Here is a 12,946-nt window from a genome sequence, read left to right on the forward strand (position 1 = left end):
ATGAAGGACCAGAGGATGACCAACACAAGCAGTTCATCAACAGATACAGAGCCTCCGTCTCTGACTTTACCTTTATCTACAAGGTGGACCAACTTGGTAGGAGTGTCTAACAGAGTGGACAGTGAGTGGACAGACACACTGTTTAAGCACTCCAGCAGCACTGCTGTGCTCACCACTCGTACCACCAGGGCAACACACACTACTAACACACTCACGGTCACTGCAGTGCTGAGAATGAACCACCTCCCAAATGATACCTGCTTTGTGGTGGTCAGTCCTGTGGAATCCTGACCATTGAAGAACAGGGTGAAAGGAGGCTCATAATAGAACTACAAAGTGCTCCTATATGGGAAGTGGAGTTCATTCCAAACCAGGGGTGGTCTGGGACTGTGTATTTGTACATATAGTTTGAAAAATATGTCCAATCCTTATATAATATATGGCCATATATAAGATTTTTGTATGGGATATAATTATGACATAATATCAGAATATATATATATATATATATATATATATACACACACTATAATTACTGTGGTACTATATAAAATATTAATATAATATATTGCAATGCGTTCTCTGTATATTGCATTTTTTATATTGGGCAACTGTAATTAGTCATTTCCCGAAGTCACAGTATAAAATGTTGCCATGTTGTCTTAGAGCCATTCCTCCCACTGTTCTCCAAACACATACATCAGTGTGGTAACACATCAACAGTGCAAAGGTAAAAGTATGGATAACTATGGAAAAGAGTTACTGTACATTTGGACTGACCAACAGCATTGACCGCTTGAATTAAACCTTAAAATGCATAGTGTTCCAGATGTAAAATCCAATGCTGTTTGTATTCACATGGTTAACAGAGCGTCTCCTGAAGCAGACATGGTTCACTTGTTTTTCCAGAACCTGGGAACCCAAAGTTGACCCCTTGTTTTGTTTGTATCGGTCAGAGAGAGAGAGGGAGAGAGAGAGAGAGAGAGTTGTTGTTGTTCGTATGCTAAATAATAAAGATGTACAATATCTTACAGAAGTTAACATACCACAGCTGTTCAGTCTTGGTCAAAGGTATTGCTGTACATCTAGAATCAAGAAGTCCTGAGTTCAACCCCATTGTTCCTCTTTTCCTGAACCTTCCTTTTCCTTTGTGTTAATTTGACCCTATAAGCACACACCTTAGACACTGATGACCTTCTGTTCACGGCCATGTGAAGCCCTCACCCTACAGAAATGCTCTCCTAACGTGCTCAACCATACATATTGAGTTGAGCTGAAGGAGGCCTTCCTATTCCCCGACTTATTATTGACCATGAAGGACTGTGATGTTGAGGGGATTCAAACTCTAGACTGGCCCTACGGTCTAACTGCTGCTCATTGAGCATGAGGAGGTCATCAGTTCAAATCCCAGTAAGGGCTCTGCGCTCCACTGTCAAAAGCCTCCCAGTCTGGGGATCTCATGATGAGATGAACTGATGAGTTTAATCTGAAAATTAGATTAAACAAACTAAGGGGGAGGAGCCACAAGCTCAACATCCTACATAATATTTAATGAGGTTCAGCTGATGTTTTTGGGGCTCAGCTTGAAATATGAGTATTGTTGACCCACAAACCCACAATGATGCAGAAGAATGTGAGTTAGGAGAACCCTTGACTAAACTAAGTTGAGTTAACTCAAAAAACGCTGCTAATTTGGCGTGATTTTGCTAGAACAAGGAGTCCTGGAACATTTTTGTCTGTTAGAGAGACATCTCATAAGCCAGACTTCTGTCTAACTTCAGAAAGTCTGGTGGGTTCTCTCCTTGAACATGACCAAGAACCACCTACTTTTATAGCAAAGGGCTATTTGATATGCAACACAACCATTCACTCTTCAAAACTGAGAATCTACACCTTAGATAGACCACAAATTCTCCCATAAAGAATCATGTATGAAGAACGTTTTGAAGGTTTGAAGAACCCTCACTTGAGCTAAAGGTCCTTTATGGACCTTTAGGTCCATTCTTTATGGAGCTAAAGTTGTTCTTCCATGGCATCACTCCAAAAACCCTTTCTAGAACCTTTATTTTGAAGCATGTAGGGTATTTTTGTAGTGTGGTGTGTTGGGTCCACAACCAAGACTAACCAGTTGAAGCTATTAAAGGCTTCATAGATATGAAGAAGAGCTTCATGCATCTTCTAAGCCAGCTCCTACATTACTTTGAAAATGGTGCCCAGAGCCAGGATAGGTGCTATTGGATAGGTGGCTTCACTAACAGGTCATCCGCCAGCAGTCTAAGCCTTTAATACTTATATCTATGGCACAAACTCCTTAACTACCTCATACATGCAGGCTACGGATTACATGCATGGTCTTGACAAAGCTTGCAAGAAGGCTCAGGCCTAGGGTCAGACCACAAAGCACGCTAGGCCCATACATGCTCATCTACTCAACAGACCATCAGCTACTGTGTTAAAATTGATCTCGAAAAGGGTCAACTCCGAGTGCCCAGTTCCAGAGAAACAAGGACCTGGAAAAAGATCCCAAAAGTCTCTACTTCCTAATTTATTCCACTTAAACATTACTTTAGGGCTGTTTCGCCCCCCTTTGGCAGTGTGGAGTATTACTATAATCTGCTCAGTGCAACAGGTAAGAACCCACAGTAATCGATAAACAACACAGAACACACTTTTTTCACGACATGAGCATATCCTAAACAGCCCTTGGAGTCATGCAAATGGATCAAAGTACACTGTATGGATACACTTTCACGTCGAAACACCACCCTCGACTCCTCTGCCGGCCTACGGTCCCTTTCTGTAACACGTCGTGTTCGCATGTGGTATACTGATGGATGGATGCACAGCGGAGCTCTACAGGTGCTATTAGACTACTGTAAATCCATGCATCTCTTCATGCACTGAGGAGCAGGAGGATCCTTGAGGTTTCCATGCATCTCCAGAGTCCAAGCTGGACCATGACGGTCCAGCAAGAAGGTAGAGCAGTAGAGTCAATCATTTCAGAACCCACACGCCAAAAACACTGCGTGGATCCAATGAAACCTCTCGTTTCCTTTTGTTCTTTTTTTTTATTCCGGGTTCTTTCTTGCAGGCCTTCACTTGAGTTTAGCTGGTAGAATAAGCAGTCAGTCTGGGTCACAGCACTGCCAGTTGATGTAATTTGGACTCTTGTTTGTCACTTTTCGTGAATGTTTTTTTTTTTTTTTTGCCACTCATTGGTTCGCCATTCTCTGGTCTGTGATTGGACGACACCGTTATTTCATGCCGCTGCGGAGCACCTGATTGGCTGCGATGAGCATAACGCTGATGATAAAAGCGATGGCGAAGGCGCAGATAAGGCTCTTCCTCACGCATGTCTGCTTCACCTGCTGGGTCGGACTTGATGCTGTGGAGTGAGAGAAGGCAAAAGGAATGAAGACAAAGGGTAACGAGTGAAGGGCAGCTTTTATAGCCGTTCATAAAGCGGTCAGTGAGTGGACATACAGGGGCTAATAAAGAGGCCAGTGAGGGAAACTGGAGGCTAGGTGCTTCCAATAAAGGTGTCAGTAAGTAAAAGTATGACGCAGGTGTTTCTAATAAAATGGACAGTGAGTGAAAGTAGAGGGACAGTGTTTCTAGTAAAATGGACAGTAAATGGACATGCAGGGACAGTGTTTCTACTAAAATGGCCAGTGGGTGGAAGTACAAGATAGGAGTTTCTAATAAAATGGCCAGTAAGTGGAAGGACGATGCAGGTGTTTCTAATAAATTGACCAGTAAGTAAAAGTTGAGGCTAGGTGTTTCCACTAAAGTGGCCAGTGAGTGAAAGTAGAGGGACAGTGTTCCTACTAAAATAGCCAGTGAATGGAAGTACAGGGAATGGTGTTTATAATAAAGTGACCACTAAGTTGAAGGATGATGCAGGTGTTTCTATTAAATTGACCAGTAAGTAAAAGTTGAGGCTAGGTGTTTCCACTAAAGTGGCCAGTGAGTGAAAGTAGAGGGACAGTGTTTCTACTAAAATGGCCAGTGAGTGGACATACAGGGATGATGTTTCTACTCAAATGGCCAATGAGTAGAAGTACAGGGGCTGGTGTTTTTAATAAAGTGGTCAGTAAGTAAAAGTATGACACCGGTGTTTCCAGTGACTGGACATACTAGGATGGTGTTTCTAATAAACTGGTCTGTGAATAAAAGTTGAGATTTAGCTGTTTCCAAAAAATTGGCCAGTGGGTGGAAGCATAGGGTAGGTATTTCTCAGACCATGGTCTTACAAGGGTTCTCTAGCGGAGTGTCAATAACAATGATTGACAGTGGTGCTGAGCTAGTCGGGCTCGCTATCAGGAATTCAGTTTGATAATGCAGTCAGAACCACACAGCGACAGCTTTAGTGGAGCCTTACAGTCGATGTCCACTTGGCAGTCCTCGGGGTTCTCGATGTGGTTTTCCTCCGTCATGATGATGTTCTCGATGTCTTTCATGGACAGGTGGTCACAGAACGTGTCGTACAGGAGCCGCTTCAGTTCCTCCACTGTGAGCTTCTGCATGTCACACTGCAGAATGAGAAGGGTGTCATTTTCCATGATTGTGTTTCAGGTTGACGTGTGAAAAAATTAGGACACCCCATTTTTGAACATTTTTAAACACTTGGGACATTTTTTCATTTATTCAATACAGAACTAATACAATATAGAACTAAACACATCCAACTGAAGACATGCCTCGGACAAAGGATTTCTATGGTGTACTTATTTTGTCACATGACTTGTATAGTACAGCAGGCCGTATGTCCATGCTGTCCTATTTGTTTTTTTGGCTTTTATGTATGTATCATTCCTAGAGACTTATAATCACCATATTGGGTTACACATGCAAAACAAGATACATAAGGCCAGCGCACACAAATAACCCCACTAAAGCCACAATTATGAGGCAGGTAGAGGGTTAAGAGAGTAGGACTTGGATCTAGTGTTCAGCAGAAGGACACCACAACACAAGCTGTAATTCAGACATTAAGGGCGTTTTCACACCTGCACTTTTCAGTCCGGTTAAATAGGACTCAGATTATTTCGGGCAGGTGTGAATGCAGTAATTGCACTCTGATGCGGACCAAAACAACCGCACTGAGACCCTTGAGAAGAGGTGGTCTCGGTCCATTCTCAAACAAACTCTGGAGTGGTTTGTTTTGTGATGAGAATGTGATCTGCCCTTGATCCGACCCAACCATCAGGTGTACTTAACAAGGTTGAGCTAAATGGCTCTCATAGCCAGGTGTTAGCCTGGTATGCTGCCCAGATAATTACTACAGCTCTGAGTTGCTCAAGTGCCATCTCTGCTTTTGCTCCATGTTAAACAGCACAGAAATCTGCACTAGTACAGAACATAGGACCTTCTTCCTGCATTTACTTTCTTGCTCTCGCCCCAGATTGGTCTGACCAATTAGCAGAGAGAACATTCACATGCTTTGCTGTGATGCATTTTGGTGCACTTGCATTTGTTTTAGATTTCCTTGTGTGAAAACAAACCAAACCAAGAGGAAAACGCTCCAAGTTCACAAGCTTGATAACTGATTCAGACCAGAGCAAACCAACTGTAGCTGTGAAAACGCCTTAAGACTCCCTGCTTCAACTTATTAATAATAAATGCACTTTCTAAGGCCGGTTTCACTTCTGAACCAAAGCTGATGTATTTCTTGCACTGTTCACATTTAATTTGGTTAGTTTTGGATTCGCATTGCAGTTTGGTTACTAAGTATGCATGATATACCTATGTCCCATTATCACCACCTACGTGGGCTGACATCGATTGGTTTGTAGTGGGGCATGCGTCTTACGCTAGCATGCCGTCAGTTCGACTGGTCGCCTTTCCCAGAAAAAAATGACTGAACAGATTGATTTGAATATTACAGTATTACTAACAGCAGCACCAACCTAAAGCTCAGACTATGAGAAGAGTGCCAGTTCTCCAAATGAATGAACTCGTCCTGCAACAGTTACAGATCATCACCTACAGATATAATCGTCTCCATGTGCTTCGGTTTCACCTTCTGTTGTTTAATCTGAGACAATGGCCTGCCTTAATGTCCTAGAAAGTTTGAACTGAATCCTGAAGAACGTTTTTACACCGCAAATGAACCAAACCATGGTTCAGTTTGATCCAGAGCAGGGCTACTTAATTTAGTCAGACCAAATGTTGGTCATTTGGTTTACACCGTGGTCCAAGGCACCTTTCACACCTGCTATTATGATTCGTACCAAACAAGGTAGGTGTGAAAGCACCTTGAGGCAACACAGCAAAGATTTAAACCAGCTTCTATTAGACAGCTTCTACAGAAATACACCAGAACAAACCAGAACCTAGATCCCCATTTCCACATCAGCTTAAAATACACGACTGGCTGTGGATGCAATTTCCAACAATTTGCCAAGCACCTCTTTATTTGACTGCTTAATGAATGGTAAATTGCAGAGTGAGTGGGAGGGCGTTGAAGTTCCTGATTTGGCCTGTTTGTGTGTGAGAGAGTGTGTATTTGTGTGTGTACATATGAGTGACAGCAGAGGCGCTGCCTGTGCCCGTTGTCAGTTTTAATAAGAGTGAAGTGCCTAATAATCACCTTCCAGAAAACAGAGTCAAAATCTGTTCCATTGAACTTGTCAGGCATCCCAGCAGCAGAGAGCTTCGGCCCCAGCAGTGTTACGAACTCCTCAAAGTCCACCTGACCATCTCCTGATGGAGAGAGAGAGAGATTGAGAGCGAGAGTTATTAGCATAAGCATGGTGTTAATATTCTGCTGGAGGATGGTGCATATACTGCTTCTGACATCTGTTCTACAGCAATGAAGAAGACATTAAATGTGCATTCCATTTTAACATTATCATTATCATCATATGTACATGTGTTTTACGTTATTGTGTGCATTTTCCTAAGTAGATAAACACAAACAAGTTCATAAGAATCTTATTTATTCATTCTTTATTATTAATTTGTGAGAAAATTCATAAATTTAATGGTGCATTTTAAAGAGCAGAATTGTACGCTCTATTGATTTATGTCACGGTCCTCATAAATTGAACAAATCCCAAATAAGTCATAACAGTGAGTGTGAATACATGCATTTAAAAATCCTTCATAATCAGATTTCTGCAGTTATCTGATTTTTCAAGTGGTGATGTAAACGGCGTACTCAGATTTCCTGGATCAGAGTAAGGTCAACATATCTAAATAAAGAAATGTGATGAAGAGCTGGATTTTTGCTCTGTGTGTGCACCCTCTCGTTTTCTCAGTCTGATCATGCATGAAAACAGGCCGCGGTACTGAAAATAAGCAAGCAGAGTTTAACACAGCAGCCGCAAGACGACGTCCAAACACTCAATATTCTTTATCTTCTAGATGACATGTTTTATGTTGTAGCTTGATATGTTTTACATGACGTTTACGCCACGTCTTATTCTGTGAGATTTTTGGCTGGTTGAAAAGCAGAACGTGACTGCATCCAGATTTATTTCCACTGACTATTTCCATCTGATTACTCACACTGCACGTAAACATGCTGATTTCTGACAAAATTTGATTTTCTGCCGTTATCAGATTGTAAAGTGCATGTAAACACACTCATTGTTGAATATCAGAATCTTCTAAAGAAGCATTTCTAAATGTCTTATGTACGTTTCCCATTTTTCTCTGGGGAAAAGAGTAAAAGGTCACATTATACATGTTTTTTTCCTGTTCCTCCTCACCATCCATGTCCAGTCTCTGGATGATAACCTCCAACTCCACTTCGTTGGGCATGTAGCCCAGAGAACGCATGGCCATGCCTAGCTCCTGCTTCGAGATGAACCCATTCCCATCTCGATCAAACACCTTAAATGCCTCACGGATCTCTGAAGGGAGGGGGGGGGGGGTTACACACACACACACACACACACACACACACACACACGTTATTTGGACAACAATTTGGACATTTTGGACAACAGTTTGTTTTGAAACTAAATTATACTTTAACATTATACACAATTTAGTTTAACAAATATTCAAAATTACAATTACATTTCAAATATACTCAAATAATGTATCTACATATTATTATCAATAACATAAACAATGGTTTAACATGTATTAAAAAATATAAATATACATATTTTCAAAACTGAATAAAAGATTAACTATAACTATAATTAGATTTACAAACTACTCAGAACTAAACCTGGGTCCAAAATATACCTAAACTAAAATTTGGGTTGAACATATAAATCAATCAAAATTAACATTAAGTATATATTAAAAAATAAAGCCAAACATAAAAGAAGTGTCAAATATATTCAAAACAATTAAATAATGAAATTTACAAATATTCCAAAAATATTCAATACTTAATAGGGCATAAAATGTACATAAAGCCAAACTTGGATTTAAACAGATGTAACATTATATATATATATATATATATATATATATATATATATATATATATATATATATATATATATATATATTTGGGGGTGGAGGCTTCTATTGTTGAAATATTAACAATAACATGGACATATACTTTACTGAAAATTTAGATAATTATTTCATACATAATCAATTCGGTGCAGTTAAACTGCCGCCTTCAGATCAATGCTTTGTCGGACTGATGCCTCTACACACCTCTAGAAAATATAACTCCCTGAAACATAGAATGTTTAATATGCATGAATGTTAAACAGTGTACGAGTGACATTATCACCAGAGACAGATATTAGAAAGATCACACATTAGTGACTCTGAAAGAGGGATCATCATATTGTTCCAGCTTTTAAAGACCCCCTCTCATGCATCATGATGGCTGCCTGCGTTAAAGACAAAAAGGCGAGCGATGGGATTTCCATAACATCCGTACCGCTCTGTTAAAAGCCTCTAACGTAGCGGAGTGTGTGGTTGACTGAGCCATCTCATTTATATGCATTACCGATCATCATTCAGTCATATGCAATTTTCCACTTGTCAAGTCATAATGTCCAAATCATAATTATGAAATATGTGCCACTCATGGAGCGTGTGGCTGCTGCATTATGCTCTTAATGCATTGAGTTATATATTGGGTATATGAAGTGTGATATTGATGTACTGTAAAGGGCCATTGCTGGTGTAAGTCTGATAAATGACCTTAGGGCTGGGAGCCCAAACAAATCAGCAACACTAAATTTGTTGCACTTGAATAAGTAGACAGATATAATACACTTTATTTAGTGGAAGTTTCATTCTGTTGTATAATACAGGTTATTCTGGAGTGGTAGTATATGCAATCCAGGGCAAAGTTAGAGACTCTGCATTTAAAATGTGCTTTAAAAAATATTTTTAAATATATTTAAAATTAAACTTTTTTATACACAAGTTTAAAGTTAAGGTTACAAACTAAACTGGGGTTTAGATATATTCCAGACTAAAAGTGGACTTAAAATATACTAAAACATAAAATGAATTTAGCAAAATAGGTTTAAAATGTATTCCAAAATAAACCTGGATTTAGAGTATATTATTGAACTTTAGTTCAAAATATCCAATTTAAATTGGATTTAATATGTATTCAAAGTCAAATACAGCTTTATCAAAACTTGGGTTTAAAATATTTATTTAAACTAAAATTAAAAATACGTTTTAAAATATATTTAAAACTATACATGGAATTACAAAAATGTAACATTTGAAACATTTTCAAAATTGAAATGAAAATGTATTCAAAAGTTAGTTTTAGAATATATATTCACAATTAAGCTTGGTTTTAATATTCAATACTCAAAACAAAACCTGTGTGTAAAATATTGAAAAGTAAAATTAGGTTCAAATATGTTCCAAACTAAACTTCTGTTTAAAATGTTCCATAAAAAAAAAAAAAAAAAAAAAAAAAAAAAAAAAAAAAAACACACACCACACACACTAAAGATTTTAAAAAGCTTCTGCAGTTCAGAACTGTTTTGGTGGTACATGGAGCCCCCTCAGCATAGTAGGCATATGGGTCATAATGCTTTAACTCAGTGTGTGCTAAATAATAAATTAATAAAACTTGTTTATTGTTATTGTGCAAAATTACACAATATTAATGTGTAACATTAATGAGTGGTACACTCACTGCATCAGACTAAGCTGCAGCAGTGATTACGCCTAGAGGAGAAACCTGTGGCAGACAGAGCTTCATTAAAATGCAGTAGGACTCTGTGCCTTTGAACAGTGACAGGAAGGTTTTTAATTGCACACAATGAATATTTCAGAAGAACCAGAAACTAATGCAAATAATACACAGATGTAAAACAAGATACATGCCATTTCACTAGTATATATTTATATAAAAATATAAAAATTGATTAACCTTCCTAAGGGTTATAAGTTCCCTAAATAGCATATAGGCCCATATTTAGGGTGTTTTCATACCCGAAAGTGCAGAAAAAACATTGCAGTTTAGCGAGAGCACTAAGGAACGGTTTATGATGATATACCCATGTCCTATAATCACCTACATCAGCTGTGTACCCCTATACCTGGCATTGATTGGTTTGTACAGGGGCAAGTGCATAATGACGTTACAATGTTATCAGTTCAGCGGGGTCACCTTTCCCCAAAAAAATGCCTGAACAGACTGATTGGGTTCCACTAAACTGCTGATATCAGCATTACTACCAGCAGCACCAACTTCAAGCTCAGAACGTGAGAAGAGTACCAATTAACCAAATGAAGGAGCTCATCCTGCAACAGTTATATCATCACCTACACATAGAAATATAAATAATCCCCATATGCTCTGGCCTTTATTTTTACTTATTTTCCTTATTTTATTGTCTTATTATACTTCTGTTGTTTGGTTAGTGACAATAGCAACTTCTAGTAACTGGTCTGAAAGTATGATCCATCCAAAAAAAAAAAAAAAACCAACCCAACCATGGTTTAGTTTGATCCACAAGGAGACCTCCTCTTTTGTGCAGACCCAATTTGGGTCCATTGTACTGAACCATTGTCCAAGTTACAGTGGGGAGAACAAGTATTTGATACACTGCTGATTTTTCAGGTTTTCCCACTTGCAAAGCATGTAGAAGACTGTAATTTGTAATTCAACTGTGAGTGATGGAATCTAAAACAAAAATCCAGAAAAATACATTGTATGATTTTTAAATAATTAATTTCCATTTTATTGTGGGAAATAAGTATTTGATACACCAGAAAAAGAAACTTAATATTTGGTACAGAAACCTTTGTTTGCAATTACAGAGATGAGACGTTTCCTGTAGTTCTTGCACACACTGCAGCAGGGATTTTGGCCCACTCCTCCATACAGATCTCCTCCAGACCCTTCAGGTTTCGTGGCTGTCGCTGGGCCACACAGACTTTAAGCTCCCTCCAAAGATTTTCTATTGGATTCAGGTCTGGAGACTGGCTAGGCCACTCCAGGACCTTAAGATGTTTCCTACGGAGCCACTCTTTAGTTGCCCTGGCTGTGTGTTTTGGGTCGTTATCATGCTGGAAGACCCATCTTCAGTGCTCTTACTGAGGGAAGGAGGTTGTTGGCCAAAATCTCACGATACATGGCCCCATCCATCCTTCCCACAATACGGTGCAGTCGTCCTGTCCCCTTTGCAGAAAAGCATCCCCAAAGAATGATGTTTCCACCGCCATGCTTCACGGTTGGGATGGTGTTCTTGGGGTTGTACTCATCATTCTTCTTCCTCCAAACATGACGAGTGGAGTTTAAACCAAAAAGTTCTATTTTTGTCTCATCAGACCACATGACCTTCTCCCATTCCTCCTCTGGATCATTCAGATGGTCATTTGAAAACTTCAGACGGGCTTTGACATGCGTTGGCTTGAGGAAGGGCACCTTGCGTGCACTGCAGGATTTTAATCCTTGACGGCGTAGAGTGTTACTGATTGTTTTCTTTGAGACTGTGGTCCCAGCTCTATTCAGGTCATTGACCAGGTCCTGCCGTGTAATTCTGGGCTCATTCCTCACCTTCCTCAAGATCATTGATGCTCCACGAGGTGAGATCTTGCATGGCGCCCCAGACCGAGGGAGATTATCCGTTATTTTGCATTTCTTCCATTTTCTAATAATTGCACCAACAGTTGTTGCCTTCTCACCAAGCTGCTTGCCTATTGTCCTGTAGCCCATCCCAGCCTTGTGCAGGTCTACAATTTTATCCCTGATGTCCTTACAAAGCTCTCTGGTCTTGGGCATTGTGGAGATGCTGGAGTCTGACTGATTGAGTGTGTGGACAGGTTTTTTTTTTTTTACAGGTAACGAGTTCAAACAGGTGCAGTTAATACAGGTAATGAGTGGAGAACAGGAGGGCTTCTTAAAGAAGAAGTAACATGTCTGTGAGAGCCAGAATTCTTACTGGTTGATAGATGATCAAAAACTTATTTCCCACAATAAAATGGAAATTAATTATTTAAAAATCATACAATGTATTTTTCTGGATTTTTGTTTTAGATTCCATCACTCACAGTTGAAGAGTACCTATGATAAAAATTACAGTCTTCTACATGCTTTGCAAGTGGGAAAACCTGAAAAATCAGCAGTGTATCAAATACTTGTTCTCCCCACTGTACCTTTCACACCAGCTATTTGGTTTGGATATTTGATATTCAAATATGTGTATATGTGTATATGGCATTATTTTTGGAAAGTCATGGTAGCATAATTGTGTCATTCCTTGGATGTAAATAAATAAATAAATAAATAAATAAATAAATAAATAAACAAATGTAAACCCTAAATAAGCAGTGCCAAATATTTTTGAACATCCCTTCATAATAAACATTGTGACAACATTGGATGTTTGCTGGGAAACCCAGTCATGTAGAGTCAGTTACTCCAACAAAAGGCAGGATAAACTCATTTTTAAACTCGCAGGTGTCCCAATACTTTTGTCCACATAGTTTAAATGGAAACTCAGTCACACAAAAACACTTGTATTGGATGTTTGCTGGAAAACCC

General features: G+C 39.2%; 1 protein-coding gene across 1 annotated transcript in view; it reads right to left on the bottom strand.

Moving 5' to 3' along the window:
- Positions 1-288: 288 nt before the first annotated feature.
- cabp7a (calcium binding protein 7a) overlaps positions 289-12,946 on the bottom strand; it is a 45,803-nt gene continuing 33,145 nt past the window's right edge. The window contains exons 2-5 of the mRNA XM_072664643.1: positions 7,716-7,859; positions 6,593-6,705; positions 4,382-4,532; positions 289-3,385 (exon numbers count right to left, since the gene is read on the bottom strand). Of these exons, the coding sequence (XP_072520744.1) occupies positions 3,255-3,385; positions 4,382-4,532; positions 6,593-6,705; positions 7,716-7,859 (539 nt within the window). The 3' untranslated portion in view covers positions 289-3,254. The remainder of the gene's footprint in view (positions 3,386-4,381; positions 4,533-6,592; positions 6,706-7,715; positions 7,860-12,946) is intronic.

The sequence above is a fragment of the Salminus brasiliensis genome, chromosome 20 (assembly GCF_030463535.1).
Source record: "Salminus brasiliensis chromosome 20, fSalBra1.hap2, whole genome shotgun sequence".
Taxonomy (NCBI): Eukaryota; Metazoa; Chordata; class Actinopteri; order Characiformes; family Bryconidae; genus Salminus; species Salminus brasiliensis.